At 36.8% G+C, this 21,461-nt stretch overlaps 1 protein-coding gene across 1 annotated transcript; it reads right to left on the reverse strand.

Moving 5' to 3' along the window:
- Nucleotides 1-5: 5 nt before the first annotated feature.
- Nucleotides 6-18,850, reverse strand: PAT2 (protein affected trafficking 2). The gene is made up of 11 exons (XM_010258609.3): nucleotides 18,363-18,850; nucleotides 17,959-18,035; nucleotides 17,326-17,575; nucleotides 16,191-16,835; nucleotides 14,639-14,812; nucleotides 11,927-12,053; nucleotides 11,697-11,806; nucleotides 7,283-7,483; nucleotides 5,483-6,486; nucleotides 4,337-4,603; nucleotides 6-739 (listed from the first exon to the last, which is right to left on the reverse strand). Exons 1-11 carry the CDS (start codon nucleotides 18,576-18,578, stop codon nucleotides 391-393), a joined length of 3,420 nt encoding a protein of 1,139 aa, XP_010256911.2. The 5' UTR covers nucleotides 18,579-18,850; the 3' UTR covers nucleotides 6-390.
- Nucleotides 18,851-21,461: the final 2,611 nt, after the last annotated feature.

Below are 21,461 nucleotides of genomic sequence, written 5' to 3' on the forward strand. Positions count from 1 at the left end.
AATGTATTCAAGGGCTAACTTTGGATAACGACTGACAACTTTATCTTTAAATTGGCAGCAAGATCTTTGCCATTATAATAGTACATATGCTCAATAAACATTTTGCTAATCATAATACTGGAATGTAAAAGCTAATTCGCACTTTCATGATGAACAGGAAAGGAAAAAAAAGGATGGAATATTGGGTACAAATCTGAAATCCCAAAAAAAAAGAAGAAAAGGAAAAAGAAACAAAACATGCATGCAGTAAAATATAGCCACCACCAATCATGTTCATCCATTTTCCATATGCTTTACTATCCAGAACAATCATTAAAACAAACATGAACAAAATTTGTAGTCCTCGTTGCTTTTCCCAAGACTTGTGCAAACCAAGTAGGTAAATGAAGTTCAACTCAGAAATGCTATCACCCTGTTCAACATGTTTAAGCCAAACATGGTTTCTTCACAGTTCATCTTGGCAAATATCTTCAATGGTTCAGAACATCTACCTTCAACAGTGATAGTTATTAAGCAGGGAATTGAATTGCTCAATATCTCACCACTGAATCGCAAACACAAACCCGATACATCATCATGGTTGACAGCAACTGGCATATCCACAGATACAAGGAAAAGGTTCGCATGACTGAGCATCCTTGATGCAAGGCTCTGGCAAACTACAAGAAACTTGTCTTTCATTAATGAACTTGGATCCTTCTCACAGTTTAGCTCCTCAATATGGTCAGTAAAGGTGCAACTGTTGCAAAATAATCAAATTAACAATTAGCAATTTTGTATTCCCCAAACAAAGAGAAAAGACAACTAAAATCACAAAATTCGGCTTGCAACTTCTCAAGATGGAAAGTAACCAGTTCTATCCATTTGACTAGATGTCTACATTATGGTAAAGATACTTCTAAACAGGCAAGTTATCCATGTTGATGAATGTAAGTTTCTAGCACCCCACCCAACTTAGATACAATGTGGTGCCAGCATGAAAATTGAGGCAAAGGTGCTACATGGCATAAATTCCAAGGTCACCTACTGCTCAAGTTGCCTAATTAGCAAAAATCTCAAGATGCTTTAATGGTGATTTCTCTAAAATGGAAATAAATTAAAGCAGCAAAGAAGGGTAAAGATAGGAGAAAAGGTAGAGACACACTACCAACACCCTGGGAATGGCATCTAACCAACCAAGGATGGGACAGTGGTGTCAACACCACCGAAGGAAGAACATCTTTCTCCAGGCACAAGTCACAAAGCAAGATTGGCAAACTTATAGCAGTTTCAAAATGAGCACAATTCTCTTTTAAAAAGGCAGGTAGGTTTCCTTTTTGGGGAAAAAACCCTAAACTGAAAAGCAAGAAAGTAATCTAAAGAATAATTTTCTTGTAGTATGCCTTTTCATATTATTTTCGAAGGAGCACTTAGGTGGGTTATCAAAAAACTAGTGAGAAACTACTGAATAGTTGTAGGTTTGGGCCTGCATATGCAGATTTCAAGATCCATGGACTTGACAGCATCACAATTCACAATTTTTCCAGGTTTACCTGATTTTTCTTTCACTGCTTAATATTCATTAGGATTTTGATCATAGGTTGTAAGTTAATTTCTCAAGTGAGATTTTTCTATACAGCAAGTGGGCGTTATTAACAATGCATGAATGCCAATCAATGTTTAAAAAAGTGGAGGCATGAGGTGAGGCACCAGGACCTTTAGACAAGTGAGGCATAAGACTCAAGACATGAGGCTTAAGACTCATGGGCTACCAATTTTTAAGAAAACATCAAACTAATATGAAGAGTATAAAAATATGCATGAATATATTTGTGGAGGAAAGCATATATATGAAAAATGATACATAAACAAAGAAGTTGAGTAAGATTAGGAGCTTTAGAGAAAGCCATTGTATTAACCACTATTAAGAATCAAAACAATAAAATTTTCAACAATTCGTCCCCACCCCCACCCCTGGTGTTATTATTAAGAAGGATAGAACTAGCTTTTTCGAATTCAACTCCTTTCATTCTGATCTTGATCAGTAGACTGTAGCTAATCCAAGAACTGTGCATGTTCAATGGAAGACTCCTCACTTCAATGAAATCAAGACAAACTTTGATGCATCTAGAAGAGGTGGTGGAAGCTGTGCAATCAGTGCTGTGGCCCATGATCACTGTGGTAAAGTTATTTTTGTAGTCAGTAGAATCATTGGTCTGTGCTCGATCAATGTTTCAGAGGCGTGGGGCACTTCTGGATGCTCATCAGGTTGCTACTAGGTTCAGAAGCCATCCTATTATTATTGAAGGTGATTCAAGTGTTGTTATCAATACTCTAAGGGAACTGAGATGCCTTGGAGTGAGTATTCAGTCGGCTCTGGAGGAGTGCTACAAAGTTTGTCACGATTCCTTGTTCACTGTTTTGTACATGCAAGTCTTCAGGGAAACTATGTAGCTGATTGGCTGGCCAATGTGGAGCATGTAAAGTCTTACTCTTATAGCTCTTTGTCTCAAGGTTACTTCGCTTTGACTTCTAGGGCTGTTTAGTTGTTAGTTGTAGTACTTTTTCCTTATTTAACATAAAAAAAACTATTAAGAAGCTTTAAATGTTAAATAATACCTCAATGGCTTTAAATATGTTAAAGCATAAATATAATCACATATATGCATATACATATGTTCTTATATATACAGATCCTGCATAACATATATGCATATACATATGTTCTTATATATATACAGATCCCGCATCGGCAGGAGCCTCGTGGACTGGACCGCCCTTTATACATACATGTACATGTCTATAAAAATATACACAAGAGATATCTCAAGGAGTAAGGACTGTGCTTTATCCTTTAAGGCATGAGCCTCAAGGCTTTTTCCTTCAGCCTTGCCTCAGTGTAGCCTTGTACACTTTTAACGCTGATGCTATAATTGATTACAACCTTCATTGTTATACATAAACGAAAATGATACTTGCAATAATTGAATATATTTGAAATCAACTATTCGAAAGTTTCAATGATTACCAAGTCAAATACACTTTACTTGTCCATTCTGTGACTTGTATGCCAATAATTGCAACATAGGCTTCACTTCTCATGGCAGAACAACATACACATTGGGGAAAATAAAAGAAGTAAAGCTACTGCCAAAGACTAAACCAATATGCGTACTAAAGACAAGTTATAATAATCTACAAATCAGCACTCAGGGGCATTTATTTGACATTACTGCCTAGAGGATCCACTAGGAATCAGTACCTAGCAAAATTAAGGGGTTCGGCATTTTCATAGGGTCTGGAGCCATCAGGAAACAAAAAGGACAGAAGGACAAAATTAATATTAGATCTTAAATACTCTTCAACATCATACCTAAAGACAAAAAGGCCTTAAGACTAACTAAAACTCCTATAAAGCCTTCTAAAATTGTATTTTAACCTGATTACAACTTTACCTGAACTTACACAAATAAAACCACTAGCCAACATTCCTGTGGAAATAAGTCTCAGAAATTCAAATAACTGAAGATTAGAAAATAATCCACAGACATAAGTTTGTTCATAATTTTACATAACCCACATAGTTCATCTTCAAATAGTATATGATCTGGGGCTTCTTGGATGGGTAATCGGATAGCCTCCATCCTTCCCAATGACACAAGACTCAAGCCAAATATGCAATATTTTTAGTTTTTTACTACTAAAATTTAGTTCATGCTTTGTTGTTTGGGTTGAGATCTTGATATTTGACATATGACTCCTAAGTCCCAACATTAGATGCCTTCCATCCTGTATCGACAAAAGAGGGAAATAGGGCTATTCTTGAGAATATAGATATTAACCTTTCACAACATACACAAGACATAACAAACAAAAAGTGTTCAGAAGACAAGATTCGGATCCACTCCCACCTAGGGTATCTTCAAGATCAAAGATAAACCCAATCACACAATCATTACTATCCCATTTAACACACTATCAAGAGTGCAAAAAAATCCATTGATTGATATAAAGCAGACTATAGGTCTAAAAGTCATATCTTTTTCCTGGATTTGAAATTCTGAGCTTTGCATACTATGTTTATTGATTCATTGCAATTACAATAAAAGCACAGGCAGGCTTCAAGGAAGAAACACCAAACCAAAACGTTTAATAGTAACTGCAAATCTTGGAAGACAGAGATTCTGGAACAAGAATTCAAAGGCATAATTTTTTTTATCAACATTCAAAGGCATAAATATAAGGAAGTTCTTAACATTTAAGGCAATAGAATCTTGTTTCTAAAAAGGCAATAACAATTAAAATCGGGGAAGTTCTTTATGTTTCACCCAAAAAAAAAAAGTAAAATCAGACTGACCTCCTAATGTATTCAAACATTCCTGGGAGCTGAGATTCCTTGCTTTTAAAAGCTTCAACATCCATTGGAAGTGGTTTCATAAAAAAACCCATTTCAGGTCGCAACTTAACAGAGTATTTTTTATCACTGCACCAAATAGCCAGCTTGACAGGCAGAAGATGGTGATGAAAACGAACTTGAAGGATCCTTCTTGTTGTTTGGCCTGGTACTAGAGATGTAATCTCTTCCATAGGAACTACTGTTGGCACATCGTAAGATGTTGATAAGCTGCAACATCCACATGGGAATGTGTAACATGAGATAAATTCGGGGAAAATAAGTAAATAATAAAGAAAAAAAAGAGCATGCATGGAGGTGAAGCACCAACATTCATAGACCATAAATATAAATCCACCGACTCATCCAACAGATCTGTTGCATGAGTCAAACCTCAAAAATCATGCAAAACCATTTTATGGATTTCTTTTCAACCTTCCTGCAACATTGATATTTACCTGCCCAAGTTCCACTTGTACCTCCTGGTAGGGATCTCTAATCACAAATTATGGTCCATCAAGCAAGAACCATCAAATGGTGTCTGAAGTGATAAATCAGTGGATAACATATGCAATACACAATAATGCCAACTCTATTAGGGGTACAATTTGGGCAGGTTGGGCCAGGTTTAAGGTGAACCAAGGCCAAACTCTAAGAATTAGGCTTAAGGCCCGAGCACAAGGTTGAGTCCAATCTGTCCAACCCAGGCCCAGCCCGCACTGAAATTTGATGCACTCAGGTTGGGCTTGGGCCCAGGCCAGACTTGTGTTGGTCAATCAACACACACTAAAATTTGACATACATGTAGTGTACTTACGTATGCATTTATGTATGCATGTATATAGTTGGGCCAGGCTCAGGCTACCTAAGCGCTAGGCAAGTTTTGGACACAGTACCAGCCCAAAGGCCGAAAATCTAAGCCCAGCCCATATAAGATTGTAGGCTGGGTCAGTGCAGGCTTGGGTTGGGCCAGACAAAGTTGCACCCATAAACTCTATGATACCAAGATCAGTATTTTCCTCACAAGTCAATACTTAAAAGAATCAAATTAGCAAAATGAAGTCAAAAGCAGAAACCATTTAGGAATAAAGAAGCATAACATGGAATCACCTCTCATCAGTTTCCAATGCCTGGTTTGAAGATTCTGAACTCTGATTCTCATCTGTGAAACATATTTTTGTCAATATTTCTGTGGAGCAGTTTTTGAAGGAAGTTTCCACACATATGTGCATTGGGGATATGCTTGAGATCTCAGATGAAAATAAATAATCCACTCTCAGTCCATTTCCATTTGCAGGATCCAACAGGGCATAGGTTTTTGGTTTAACTCTATTGCCAATATCCCTTATAGAGATTCTTGCAGAAGATGGCAGTACAACACCTTGCTTAGATGGGGGGCATTCTGAAAAACCAGGTTGCTCATCCAGCCATGATTCCAGTGCTCTCTTAGACATCAATCCCCCTAATTCATCAGAAATAGATGTAGAACCATTTCCTTCTGCACTTTCATTTGGCTTACTGTAAGAAATACCAACCTCTGAAAACTGAATTAGTGAACTGGCAGGTTCATCAACTTCACTTGCAGAACCAGAATATTCACTTTCAGCTGAACTGGCAACAGAATGCCCAGAACTATAATTGGAAGTACTTTCCTCGTTCAAAGATCCAGATAATGTATCAGGATCATTTGTACCTGATGAATCACTATTAGTGGTTCTACCTCCTGCTAACGCCGTATCCATATCTCTGCAACTATCATCATAAACAACACTACCAGGCTTTGGAAGAGGTTCATACCCTGGAGCTGCATGAAGAACTATCTGTGAAAGAGATCCAGGAAGATAAAACCGATAATTGTTGGAGGTAGATAATGTTGATTTTGTTTTTCCACCAAATATATGTTCTGCAAGTGCAGTCCGTAAATCTGTATTTTGGGGTTGGGACGGTATTCCTTCCATTGGGCCTTGAGAAGCCATATGGCCAGCTAGCAGTTTTTTAAAAATCCGTGCCCTGTCCCTAACATCATAATCCGGATCATATTTGGCCAGGTCTAGAACATAGCTTAAGACTTCTCTGAATGTCAATAATTCTTCCCCTTGTGCAAATAACATAACCTGAGGAAAATATATCATCAAACTAGATGCATAGTACACAATCAGGCATCAGAATCAAGAAGAAATAACCTAATCTTACCTATCAGCCTAATCAGGAGTATCCTTTGATGATTATCAAAACGGAAAATAACAACTCAAGTATTAATTGCAAATTTGATAATAAAAGAATGCAATATAAAGTTATAAAGAGCACCATGAATGACAAAAAAATATCATTTTAGTATTTTAGATCTTTTGATTCACTCATCAATTAAGAATCAGCAACTAAGACTTCAATTAGGAAATAGAGAAGGTTTTCTTGTTCATAATCTAAATTCCCCATCTTCCCTTTCTATAGATTGCAGTGTTTTAAAACCCAACCCGGAGCTTGAACCATTCTCCCCCCTAGTCAACATGCTCGCAATTCAACCATCTAGGTCAATGGATCAAACCTATGATGTCAACATAAAATTGTTCAAAAAATAAAAAAATAAAAGAACCCAGTAACCTGTTGAATAGGTCAGGAAGATCAAGGGTTCAGCCACCTGGGTCAACTGGTTTCTGTAAAATAGCAGGTTGAAGGTTGACTCAAACCAGTATTTTGACCGGGTCACCAGTCCAACCAGACAAGTCAACAACAGGTTGAAAACACTAAAATATTGTCAAATAATTACTAAATCCAAATCCAATCCATAGGCCAAACTTTGTAACCATAAGTTTGTAAGAAAAGCCACAACATGTATCTTCCTTTTGCTAACATTTATTAGCTTGCAATAAAGGAATACAAAAACTGCCAGTATTCAATAGTGCTGTATACCTTGACTGCAGTACTAAGAATCTGATGCTTTGTTTCAAGTGCTTCTGAAGTAAAACATCGAGCAAGATACATCAGTACAGTAGGTAACATCCTAGGAATTATCTGCCCTAAAGAATTGTACTCCCCCACTATCCAAATAATCATTGCTCGGGCTGCAGGCACCTTGATCGAGTCCAAACTTCGAATTAATTGAATAATCACCTGTAAAATCATAAAGGAGCAGAAGATCATATTCAAATCTTGAGAGATTACATGTGAATATTCCATTCTCATGAAAGACTTAGTGATGTAATCTCAACATAAAAGTATTGTACAGAAATAGTTAAAAACATTAAAAAACAAACATAAGGGGAGCAACTAAAACATAAAGTGGGAAGTGCTTTCACAGACAATGACAAGGAGATTATGCTGGCATATCTAGAACCACTGGGCTTGGGAGAGTCAATTACAGCAGAGATCATGGCTGTGCTTTAGGAGTTGAAGCCGATATTCACTTTATTTCTTTAGGCCCACATCTCAGAGGGACACCATCAGATGGTAATTAGTTGGATGAAAGATAGAGGTTAGGACATTGACTATTGTTATCTTACATTTGAGACTCGGAGTAACCAGAACTATGCTAAGGGGACACAGTTTAAGTATAAACTCCTGGTTCTATATGTTTGGAGCAGAAGCAACTAAAAGCCATGCTCCTAAAATATTCAAAATGTAGTTTTAAAAACTAAGGTTGTATTTGCAATCCAAAAGGATAGATGACATCTTTTGAGTTGGAGAGCTTCTTATATGATCAATTACTTGAAACATGATAAGATTCACTGTCAATGTGGAAGTGATCCATCCTAATTTCTATGTTGTTATCTTATTTCTCCACTTTATCTCTTTTAATTGCATTAAGTATATTACACTATCACTTTATGGCCTATCATCCTACATTACAACCTACCCTGACAATAACACAATTCATTAATTATCACAATAATTACAGAGAGGAAGACAAACTTTCTTATCTTCCAGCTACATTATGAGCCCCAAGAGAAGAAACAAGAGAGAAAGAGTGAGCGGGAGAAGAAAAAATTAAATTACATATGTGCCCAAATCATGACTTCCCTGTCCACCCCTTGCTTAGCTAACCCATCAGCAAAAGAATTAGCTGATCTTTTCAGCCAAACAATTTTAACTTCCATTCCTCAAACCAGCCATCTGAATTTCCTCTTCAAATTACTATAACTCCATAATCCACTATCTTCTTTGTTCAGCCACCCAACCACCACCTCCGAGTTCCCTTCAATTATGAGTTTTCTGATATTCATCTCCCTACCTTTCTGAACACCTTCCATAACTGCGTGAATCTCAGCTCTGAGTGAATCACCCACCCCAATTGGGCCTGAGAACATGGCAGAAACAACCCCATTCTCATCCCTGAAGACACCCCCAATCCCTGATTGTCTGGGGTTCCCTATGCTACCTCCATCAAAGTTTAGTTTTATGAAGTCCGCAGGTGGGGGAGTCCAAAACACACTCACCCCAGCTTTAGTCTGGGTACAGCTAGCAATCTCACCCCACTTCCTCAGCATATCATCCACTGTATATTCTGTGAAGAGCTCTAGAGACTTCATCCACTGAATCACCCTTATGTGTATCAGGGCCCTCAACTCTTCAACACCTCTCTCTACATTAGAGAAGATTCTAGAATTTCTTTCCTCCAACAAAGACCAGCATATTGCTGCCCTCAGTCCTTCCCCTCTTCGTACGCAACCTGAAAAAAGAAGGATCAAAAAGACCCTGCAAATTTGAAGGAGGAATCCAGGTACACCCAAAAAGAGAACAAGCCCACTCCCAAATAGACTTTGCAAAATGGCAAGACACCAGAAGATGAAAGTTGGTCTCCACGTCAGCATTACAAAGAACACACCAATGAGGGGACAAACAAGTATTGGGTCTCTTCTTTTGGAGCAGACCACCCGTGTTGCTTCTTTCCAGAAAGGCTTCCCAACAAAAACTACCAACCTCAGGAGGAATTGGCCTGCACCAAACCTCATTAACAGGGAAGGGGGGGTTACAGGATTGGTGGGCTGGCTTAGTACTTTAAAGAAAGAGGCACAAGAGAAAGAACCAGTAGGGGTGGGGGTCCAGAATCTGGAGTCATCCTTAAAAGGGTCCAAGAAAACATTATCAAGAAGAGAGAGGAGCCTTGAAATACTGTCTAGGTCTGAGTCTCTCAAAGCCCTTCTCAGGCCCAGATTCCAACCAAACCCAGAGATGGAAGAGGATGGGGTCAAAAAAGAGGAAACTGTCTCATTTTTTAAATCAGAAAGTGCATACAAAGAAGGAAACTAGTCGTGCATACAAAGAAGGAAACTGGTCCTTAAGGGGTGCATTCCCCACCCACGTTTGTTCCCATAATTTTATGAGTTGCCTGAGTTCAAATCATACTTGATAAGAGGGGAGAAAACTGGTAATAAGTCATGAATGGCTTTCCAAGGCGAGGCACTAGTGGTCCTTGCCAGAATTCCAGCATCCCATCCGTTCAGCTCTAACCCACGTATGCTTACCACTATTTTGGCCCATAGTTTATCCTTCTCTAGTGGGAATCTCTACAACCATTTCCCCAAAAGTGCCAAGTTTCTTTCCCTAATATTCCCAAGCCCTAGCCCACCATTGCTTTTACTTCTGGTCACTAGCTTCCATCTTACCTTATGGTCCCTCTTCTCCTCTCCCGGCTCCCAAAGGAAGTCTCTCATCATTTTTTCCAGTCTATTAGCAACCTTAACTGGGATTTTGAACATTGAAAGGAAATAGATGGGTAAATTTGCTAGAGTAGCCTTAATCAGTGTTGTCCTACCTCCAAGAGAAAGATAATTCTTTTTCCAAGCTGCAAGTCTCTTCTCAAATCTTTCCACCACCGGATTCCAGAAACTCTCCCTCTTTGGATTGTCACCCAAAGGCAATCCCAAGTAGTTCAATGGCCATCTTGAGACCACACACCCTAGCACTTCTGCACTCTCTCTAGTTTCTTGCTCCTCCAAATTCACACCCACTACACAGCTTTTCTCAAAGTTCACCTTCAAATTTGACATCCGTTCAAAAAGTAGTACCACCAATTTCCTTTCTTTTCCTTAATTTATGAGAAAGATTAACCAAAATTCATTAGAAAAAGAAACTTTCTTTTCCTTAATTATGAAGTTTAAGTTCATTATTCCCTTGTATAACCACAAGACACCTCATTTACCTTCCTTTTTTTTCCTTCTCTCTTACCCACACAACATGGATAGAAACACACATGCATATAAATACCTTTTCTTTTTAAGAAGGTAAAGTATCATTTAATTGTATTAATTATCAAAAAGTGTACATGGTCCTCTGGACATTATACACATCCTAGGGACCCCTAAAAAGTTTATTCTCAAAAAAGATGAACAAAATTCATCTCTTCTAAAGCAATTTAGAGTGGATATCAAGCTCTTGATCAGCTCTATCAAAGTATTAATGACCACCTCCTCAGGGTTTGCCTTGTGCTTAAAAATCCTACAATTCCTCTCTTGCCAAATGGCCCATAAGACTGGTAGAGACACTACTGCCCAAAACTTTCTTCCTCTCTTGGTCAACCTTGGACTTGCCAACCTGTCAGGAGACTCTTCACCGAAGCTGGACAACATAAATACACTGGAATTGCCTTAGAGAAATGGAGCTAAATTCTGTAGTACTTGCATAACATACCCTGGTGTTTTAACATAACCTTGTTGTGCAGGTATGGCTGCTGGTTGTACCAGGGCATATACATGGACACCATATTTCTTTAGACAAATATATGAATACCTTTCCACTTCAAAAGAAAAAATGCATGGATATGTTATACAAGTCAATAAATATAGAACATATCTACTTGCATAAAAATTATATTAATTTATATTATCTTCTATGCTCCTAGTTCCATTCTCTGGCTCCCAAACATCAGCCAATTCACTGGCACTTGGCAGACAATTTGGCTAGAAGAGGAGTTGGGAGGGTGATCTTTATTGGGGTTTGGCCCTTCTGATATAGGTAGGTATGTGGGGATTTTTGGGATTTTTTCTATCAGATAAGCCATTTCTTAAGTTTGGTGTTGCTTGGGTTTTAAGTGGCTTTACTGGTCCTCGCCCTCAAAGAACTTGGAAACCTGAATTTTAAGACCATTTGTTCTTCTTTCAGTAAAAATTTTCTTTTTAGCAAAAAAAATGGCAGGGCATCTCTATGAGAAATACTTGCATATTGATGGAGAACTTCCTTAAAATTTCATACAAGAACCAAAAAAAACTAGAAGATTAGGATCTTATCTATTGTATTTCATTTAAAAATCAGCAAACAAAATGAACAAATAACTCCACTTTGAACCAAAAAATCAAAAAATGGGGGAGGGTAGGGTTAAGAATATTACTTTCTCGTGATTTTCTGGATCTTGTTTTATAATTGCTTTGACAGACATGATTGCTTGAGCCAAAACACCCGCCTCTCCATCCAGCAAGGTCGAATCACACACCAAAGATTCTGCAACTCAGGTGTTAGATCGTTAGGCTTTTTTAATCAGTATGTGATAAATCAATAGACATTAAATAAAAAGCCCTAAATATATAAAGTTGTGTAGAGAAAGAGAAAGTCATTGTAAACCTTGTCTAACCAAGGAGAGAAGTCCTTCCAAGCAATTGTTTGCCACAGTTCGAATTCTTTGAGCACATAAACCAATGGCAGCAACTGTATCAGCAACAAATCTTCTATCTGGATCTTTAATATAATCCTAGCAGCACACTAAAAGATAACAATCAGCAAATATTCTGGAATAAGAAGCAATTGTCGTTACTTATTCCAACTCTTCTTTTTCATTGTTGTTAGGCAATTATTCTTCATATCATGGGTGTTATTTTTGCAAGGATGGTGTGAGACTTCTTTCCATTTACTAATCTCCTCTCCATTTGACCCAATGGATTTTATTTAAACCACACTGCAATTTTTTTCCTTATAAGCATATGCCTTAACCAACACTGTAATTTATTTAAACCACTATTCTCCCCCTCCAAAGAAGATGGGAGAGATTTATGTGGGGATGCTTGAGAACTGGTATGTATTGACAGTTTGCGGAGAAGAACAGACACCTGACTATCTTCCAATAAGGAACAGGTTGATGTTGCAGTGATGACTTGATAACCATAAGCACAATTCTCTGGATTCACACAAAATCTGAGTTCAAGGATTTCAGAATGGATGATGATATGAGTGCTTGGATAAATGTGGTCACTTCTTCCTCCAGTCAGGCTGCACTTCCCCAATCTTAGTCAAGGTACCATCAAACTTAACTTTGATGGTTATTGCATAGAAAATCTATGAAAACCAGGTTGCTTTTAGATGTAATGGGTGTGACATCCTGCAAGGGTATTCAGATCTCACTGATCACAGTAATTCCATTCAAGCTGAGTTGTTTTCTCCTCTTGAAGACTGAATTTGAGCCACTCTCTAAGGTACAACAGGTTAGATCTATGGAGATGCACCAGGAGGTCCAGGACAGTGATTCTTTAGAATACTTGGAAGAAGGAAATACTAGAATCTTTAAAGAGAAAAACCAAAGCAGAGAAACCTTAATAGAAACAATTGTTATAAGGGTGGCACATTAGGTGAAATCCATGGAGGCCTTTGCACCTTTCTTCACTGGTGGCATCATTAGGAATTGAAAGCTGGTGCAACATTTTAATCAGCAAGAATTTTTCCAATCTCCTTTGTGCCCCTGCAGTCTCTAATATCATCATTATATTGAATGCTGATGGATGTAGCTTGTGAAACCTTGGCAGGCTGGCAGCTCAAGAGTAGGAGTATTTAGAAATATGACGGAGTGATATTGACCTTGTATTCTGAACCCATTGAACAAGGAGATTCAACTCAGGCTGGACTAATGGCAATTTTACAAGGGATAAAATTAGTCAAATCTCTAGGATATAGAAATCTAATGGTGGAAAAGGACCCTCGTACAGTCATGGGCTGGATAAAATAGCAATACAGTCTCTTGGAGATATAGATATATAATGAGACAGCCAGACAGGTTGAGCAGCTGGCCATGGAGATACTAACAGATTGGCAATATGGGTTAGCAAGGCAAGGGATTAACAGAAGTCAGTTATACTAGGGACTGATTCCCCAGGGATTTGCTTTATAGGATTTTAGGACACATAATTGCCCTCTACTCAGGTCAGATAGGGTTTGGTAATTCAGTCCAGGCAGAATTATTGACAGTGCTTCAAGGCTTGAGATTTGGGAAAGCTGAAAACTACAAAGATGTGATAGTGGAAGGAGGCTCAAAAACCATTATGAATGGATAACAACCAGTATAATTTTTAAATGCATTACTTATTATTTTTAATTATTAAGTATACACTAATTTTTAGAAACATAATTTACATATTTTGCAATAATTTATTATTAATTATTTAATTTATTTATTATTAATTATTTAATTAATTTATTATTAATTATTTAATTAATTTATTATTTTCAATTATTATCTAATAAATTATAAATCTATTAATAATTTTATTTTTAACATTTTTGTTATTTAAAAAAATTATTAGAGATTTCATGTAAGATTTCTGCAATCATGAGGGGCATTGGTGTCCAAACATGTTTAAAATCCTCCGAACGTGGTCAAACGTGCTCAAGTCTCCAAGCATTTTCATAGGATTTTCAGAGATCAGAACATGGGTTTGGAGGTCCTAAAGAACAACTCCCAGTTGCTGAAAAGCAAAATTTTCAGCAATCGGAGGTCAATTCAGTGGTACCAATTGATACCTTAATCATGGAAGGAGACTCTCAAACTGTTATCAACTGCCTAGCAACAAAAAGTACAGCCCTATGGCAGTATAGACACATCATGAGAGATACAAAAGTTGGCACTAGGGCTGCAAGTCCAACTCCAATGGACATCAAGAGGAACTAATATCCTAGTTGATGCTCTAGCCAAACAAGGGGTGGATCGGCCACATTCGTACTAGGTCGTAACAAAAACTAATTAAAAAAAGGGGCAGCTCAGTACACGAGGCTCACACCAATGCGGGGTCTGGGGAGGGACAGATGTACGCAGCCTTACCCCTGCACATACAGAGAGACTGTTTCCAAGATTTGAACCCTGGTCACCCAGGTCGCAATGGAACAACCCAATATTTGTGCCAAGGCCCACTTCTGACCAAAACTGATCTGTTATATAATTTAATACTTGTTTGAATGGTGTTAAGGGGCGGGCAACTCAAGTTACCTAGAGAACACTAGTGTTTTTCAAATATACATTTCACATTTCATGGCTGTCATTAATAGTGTTGAATTGCCTATCAAAAAAAATACCTGAAACTCTTGAAAAATAACTGATATTGATGAATCTGTGGCAATGGTAGACAGTATTTCAAGCTTCAAAGATTTTATCTGATATGAATCTGATGAATTTATGAAGAAGTCTTCAGCATATGGTGCAAAAAGAGAAGGCATTGCCTTAGCAAACACTTGAATGTTGCAAAGGACCTGTACAAGATAAGAAAAATAACCAGCATTAACTCTTAGCAACCATAAGCTGATGGTACCCAAACAGAGAAAGAAAAAGTAAATAGTAAGGGCCTAAGCAAAAATAGAAACTGAAAATAAAATCAATAGCAACAGTAAAAACAATAAAAGGAAGAACGACATATTTACCGAAGTTAACAGCCTAATCAATCAACTGACATGGCATGATATCAACTTAGCCTTCACTTTCACTTTTTTCCTTTTTTCTTTTTTTTTTCTTTTTTTTGTTTTGTTTTTTTTTTGGGGGGGGGGATTGTAAGATCCCTGTGTGTTCTTTTAAGAAACTATGGGCCCACAAGAGAGGAAATTTTCCGGAGGAACATATCTGGAACCATGATACCCTTCCAAAATAGATTTTATGATCTGAACAGTGGCATCTGGTAAATGCTCAACAAGAGACCAGCTATAGCAATGGAGGAAATGCCACTTCAAGATCTCACATGCAATTTATGTGGATAAGTGGAGGAAGCAGCTGACCACCAGTTTCAGGATTTTGGGAATCAGCCAGTTCATCTGGTTTAACTTTTCTATCATTTTTGGCATGCAGTTGGTTTTCCCGCCATCTATCATAAAGTTTTTTTTTCTAGGCTAGCAGATGAAGAGCTTGAGCAAAAACCGTAAAGTTTTATGAGCTAGTTTTCTGAATAGCTGAGTGAGAGGAAGGCACAAGTTTCTAAGAAGAAGAGTTAAGGTCTGGAGCTCATACTAAGCAAGGCTATTGGAACATCATACTCTGTCTACAGCTGCTGGTTATACAGGGATGCACATGCATCATATGCAGCACTACTTTCTTCTCATTTTTATTAATACATGATAATTTACTTTCTCCAAAAAAGGTAAAAATAATTTCATTAATAAAAAGAGAAAATGCAAGAGCAAAGGTGATGGGGAGCCACCTTCAAGGAGAATAAAATATTCTTATAAACAGAAAATAAAAAATCAAGCATCCTGTACGTCATCAAGAGTGATAAAATAAAGATCAAAAATATGATCCAAATTATTGACCAATCAACATGTTTGAGTTCCAGGTGCAAGTCTAAAGGCAATGTGCAACTAAGCTGAACTTCTTGAGTGACTTGACCATTACGTTGTTGTTACGAAAAATATTATTGATGTATTTATGATGAGCAAGCTCCAACAGATATTCAAAAGCATGAGTCATAAGTGGGAGATGACAATTAGCAATATCTGAAAACTTATAGTTGTCACAGGTTCACTTTAATGCTCATTAAGAAAGTCAGAAAATCAGATAAAACAAAACAAAAGTAATCTTTTTTGTCCATAAAATTCAAGTGACAAAATCAGATCATTCTTGAGAAATGTATGTCAAATTTCTTACCACATATTTTGAATCGGGAGATGATCTGAGGACAAATAATAGAGGCTTGACAATTCTCTTTATGTCCTCCTTAGGTGCCATAATCCAGTGTACTCCAGAAGCTGCAAGAACTACTGCACTGTTATGACTCCACAACAACGGTGATGTACACTGCAGAAAGATCCTCACATCATCATTATCTTTGCTGGAAGTAAGACTAGCACGATCCAACTCATTGCCACTAACACTTGTGCAAGTTGAGTGTGACAAATATTCATCTGGTCCTTCTGTATAGCATCTGGACAACAAAGTAATCAATTTCGGCAAATCAGCTCCCCCTTCAATATTTATACCTTGAATATCACCACTGTCCTTTAGGGCTTCATCATGAAAATCCCCACCATGCTTTTCAGGACCAGAACTCTGAGTGCAATAGGAAGAAGTCATAATGGACTCTTTAGCAAGCCCATATTTTGCTACTACATATCGTAGAAGGATCCCAATCAAGATAATCTGACCCCACTCTTCAATGTCAGGAAGAGTTTCACATAACCTTTTAAAGTTTCTGCTTAACAATGATAGATTATTTGGACAGATGTAATTAAATGCAGCAGCTGCAGCTCCAACTACTCCAGGGGAATGGTCATTTAACAGCATATTGACAATCTGCATAACATTCCCATATTGTATCCAATGCTGTAAGCAATAATAATAATAATAATAATAATAATAATAATAATAATAATAATAATAATAATAATAATAATAATAATAACAATAATAATAATAATAACAAGAACAGCAAAAAATAACATTACAATATATATTAAGCCTGGATTGGCCTTCAATATAGGAGAAACCCCATTCCCTACTCCTTTCATGCACATGCTATACAAGCAGTGGCATCAAAATCACATCACCATATGCAAACCCAGTCAACAACCCTGTACTATTATCTCTGGATGAGCCACCATCTTTTGTTTTGCCCTTTTTTTCCTTTTACACTGTCTGGAAGATATGCAATAGAAAACCCATGAAGTGATGCATCCTAAACAGCCTCCAAGAATATTGACCATACAGTAGAGCAGCAGGAAAGATAAGTTTTTTTGCATCTTTTGAAGAACATTGAGAGATCCTTCAAAAGTATAGTAAGTACCTCTTCAAGTGCAGAAGTGTTTTCCTCCTGATGCAAATCATGCAGCTTTGGAAGAGCATTGGCAGCACACTTTCTAACATATACAGATGGATCTCTGGCACACTTACCCACGGCTACAAGAACAATAGGAGCAACTACATGTAAACGAATTCCAGCCATCGCACGGAGTGCCCATGCCCGCACCAGTGGATTTGGATCTGACAAGTCCTTCTGGAAACAATTAATTGATAGCAATGCTTCATTTGGACGCCTGATGGGAAAACCATAAGAATAATTAATTATTAAAAACTCTAGAAAAGCAAAAGAAATACATAAAAAAAAAATCCCTTAAGGAAATATGCCCTTGGATTCAAGCCCATATATGAACTGAAGCATTGCAATTAGACCAGTAACACAGATACTTTGTTCCTCTTGTACTTATGTGTGTGTATGTGTCGAATATTATAGAACCATGGCATACTTGATCAAACTATGCTTATATCTAAGAAATTCACAACTAGTGATCCATGCCCATGATCAACAAATGAAAACAACAGTCAACTTAAATTCCATCTTGGTGATTGCATCACCCCTCGTAAATTCAATATCATACAATAATAAATAAGCGGGATGAAACTAATGGCTGTAGCATACTTTTCAGCATAATGCAGTAGATACAGGTAAACAAGCTTCTTTACTTCCAGAGACTGGGATGCGACGTTTTTGACGACCTGCCACTCCATCATAAGAGGATAAATAAATTAAAACAGTTCCTGGATTTGAAATTAAAAAATAAAAATAAAAGAGGCGCAAATAGCATTTGATTGATTATCACTCTAAATTAACGGTTTCTCTTTACAGATCGGGTTTTCCTTTCCTTTTTTCCTTACTCGATTCCACCAACTAATATAACATATCAGACCGAACACTGACTAAAATTATTAAAAATGACAATTTTTCTCGGAAAAAAAATACCGAATTATACAAAGAGAATGTAAAGATGGCGCATGACTAGTTCTCCCATTGCTTCTTAAAAATATTGAATCAAATTGAGCTACCTGGGGAAAGAAATTGGAGACATCGAAGCCCTGAGCAATTAGAGCGAGTAACCGCTTCAAGGCTTCACGTTTCTCGGAATCGAATCGGCTGTCAAGCAGGGGAGCGATGCTGACGTCTTCAGGGTCGTCATAGAGGTGAGCGTCCGTACCGATCCGGAACACCATCGTTGACGCCTTGCTCAGGCTCTCGGCAGTAGCGCCGAATTGGGGAAACATCTCTAAAAATGGGGTTCCGAATTCTCTTTATCTGCTTATAAATTATTTCCACTGGCTGTATGGTATGTGCAATGTTGATAACCAAGACTTCCTACTGTCAGCAGTTTCAGATATAAAGAATTTCCCGGGAATTTCAGCGGGATCACGAGTGGCATACAAATACCAGTGGAGCTAAAAATGTCATCACATGCTGCGAACAGCGCTTAACTACACCTATTTTGATTCCTTGCAAGAATTATCCATATAGCTGAAGCCAGAAGGCGCGCGGCAGGCTGAAATTCAGGGCTCAGACCTAGATTTAGGGGTGATCATGGGCCTGGACCGGTCCGAGATCGGTCCAGAACGGCCGAGCTTACGGGCCATTGGCTCATAATACTCTTGATTTCTTTACTAACAAAAAAATAGAAATAAAAAATCCATTTTATAGATAAAATAACACTACACCATTTTCAACAATAAACACTACACTAAAAAGAAAGAATTTACAAACTATTCAATACAAACCTGAGGGCTGTCCCTAGGGTTGAAAACAAACTGAGTATTTCACGAGTTATTCCAGCTTGGCTCGTGAAAAGCTTCATTCAGCTCGGTTTAAATTGAATTTTGAGTCGTGTTCAAGCCTAATATATAGGTTCTTTTTTTTATAATTGAAATAATAATATATAGGTTCATTTGCTAATCGAGTTGAGTTCAGGCCCAATGAAACTCTATGGGGCTTGCAAGTCTAATACATACATACATATATTAATAAATAATTTTTAGAGTAAAATACAAAAACCTCCCCTCAAGTTTCTAACAATCATAAAAACCTCCCCTATAGTTTCATTTTAACAAATACCTCCCCTGGACTTTTGAGAAATTCGACAAAAACGTTAGATTAATGCACCATTTTTTCTAAATACCCATTCTACCCTTTTATAAATTATTTTACATACAAAATTATTAAAATAACTATGTTTTAATTTGACAAAAACCTTCTTTAACGGTCATATTCTAACATTTTTTGTTGAGTTAAAACAATATTATTTTAGTAATTTTGTGTGTAAAATAATTTATAAAAAGGTATAATGGATATTTGAAAAAAGTGGTGCATCAGTCTAATGTTTTCCATATGGGAAGGTGATGGAAGGGAGGTTTTTGTCGAGTTTCTCAAAAGTTTATGAAAGGTATTTGTTAAAATGAAACTATAGGGGAGGTTTTTATGATTGTCAAAAACTTGAGGGAGGTTTTTGTATTTTACCCTATTTTTATTATATGTATAATAATATTTTATATGTAATATGCTTATTTTTTTGTATGTAAAATAAAAATGATTTTTATTTTTTATATGTATAATAATAAACATTGTATATATAATATTTTAATTTTTATGATTCTTAATTTTTTTATTGTAAATTAAAAAAATTGTATATATTTTTTTTATTTTTGTTTTAGAAAGCTTGGCTCACAGTCGAGCTCAGATATACAAGCTTTTGAATTGAGCCAGATTTGAGCTAAAGTCTCTAGCTTGAGTCTAGCATTTCTTTTGGTGCATCAACAACCGGAATCCACCCCTAGTTGCCCCACCAAATACAATGTTTGACAAAACACTTGGCTTTTTTTGTGCTATGGTGTGAGTAAGGGTGTCAATCGACCGGTTTTGGTTTGGATCCAATCCAATCTAAACCTTATCAAATTGGATTTCGATGGTCCATTATAATTATTAGATTGGGCCAATTCAAAATAATTTGGTCCATATTCCTATTGGTTTGAATTAGACCTAAACCAAATTTCCAATAATCCGATCATGAGGCCAAACCCTTGTCCAATTTGAAATCAATCAAAATTGAAAACAGCATAAAATCACTTTTATAAAAGTACTTTTATGAAATGTATATTTACGAAAGCACATTTATAAAAAATAGTTTTACAAAATCACTCTTATAAAAGAACTTTTACAGAAGTTTTATAAAAGTACTTTTATGAAAGCACTTCTATAAAGTACTTTTACACAAAGCACTTTTATGAAATCATTTTTACAGAAAAAAAAGAACTTTTACGGAAGTACTTTTATGAAAGCACTTTTAGAAAATCACATTTATGAAAGAACTTTTACAAAAGTACTTTTCCAAAGTACTTTCAATAAAGCGTGCTTTTGTAAAAGCACTTTTATGAGAATATTTTTATCAAAGTGCTTTTTCAATGCTAAAAGTGCTTTTATATAATTTTTGATATTTCATTCGGTTTGGATTGGATCCAATCTAATCCAATTACATTTTAATGGATTGGATTGGATTTAGAACGGATTGGGTCCAATCCATTTATAAGTGGACTCACATTGGACTGGATCAGATTGGACCAAATCCGTCCAATTGACACCCGTGCAGAGCAGTCATATTAATATATTTATACACAACTAAATTGAAGCCATTTTGGGTACACAAAATTTGATTGATCCAAAAATTATACTTCTAGGCTAAACGACAAAAGGTGAACTGAGAGAATCTACAACATCCTTTGCATCAGAAAATATTAGAATGGATGTTCATTGATTATCCTTGGGTAGAAGAAAAGTCATCCAAATTGCTCTTAATTCAGCCACCACCAGCTCATGTACCCATATATACCACATGCAACCATAATAAAATTATTGTTACAATCAAAAACACAAATTCTGTTAAGTAATCTCGCCTGAGTTAGCAACACCCCCGTCGCAATGAATAACCATATTTTGACCCAAAATCTCATGATATTTTTCCAACAAAATAGAGTTTCCAGCAAAATCTGACCCAATGCCCCTTGACCTAAGCATTATGAACTGAATTCAAAACCCGATTAGTTGATCTATTGGCATTATTAAAGATATAACCATCACGATCTTTCCAAACAAAATACCAACCAATA

Source organism: Nelumbo nucifera, chromosome 2 (assembly GCF_055504915.1).
Source record: "Nelumbo nucifera cultivar China Antique chromosome 2, China Antique-T2T, whole genome shotgun sequence".
In the NCBI taxonomy this organism is placed as follows: Eukaryota; Viridiplantae; Streptophyta; class Magnoliopsida; order Proteales; family Nelumbonaceae; genus Nelumbo; species Nelumbo nucifera.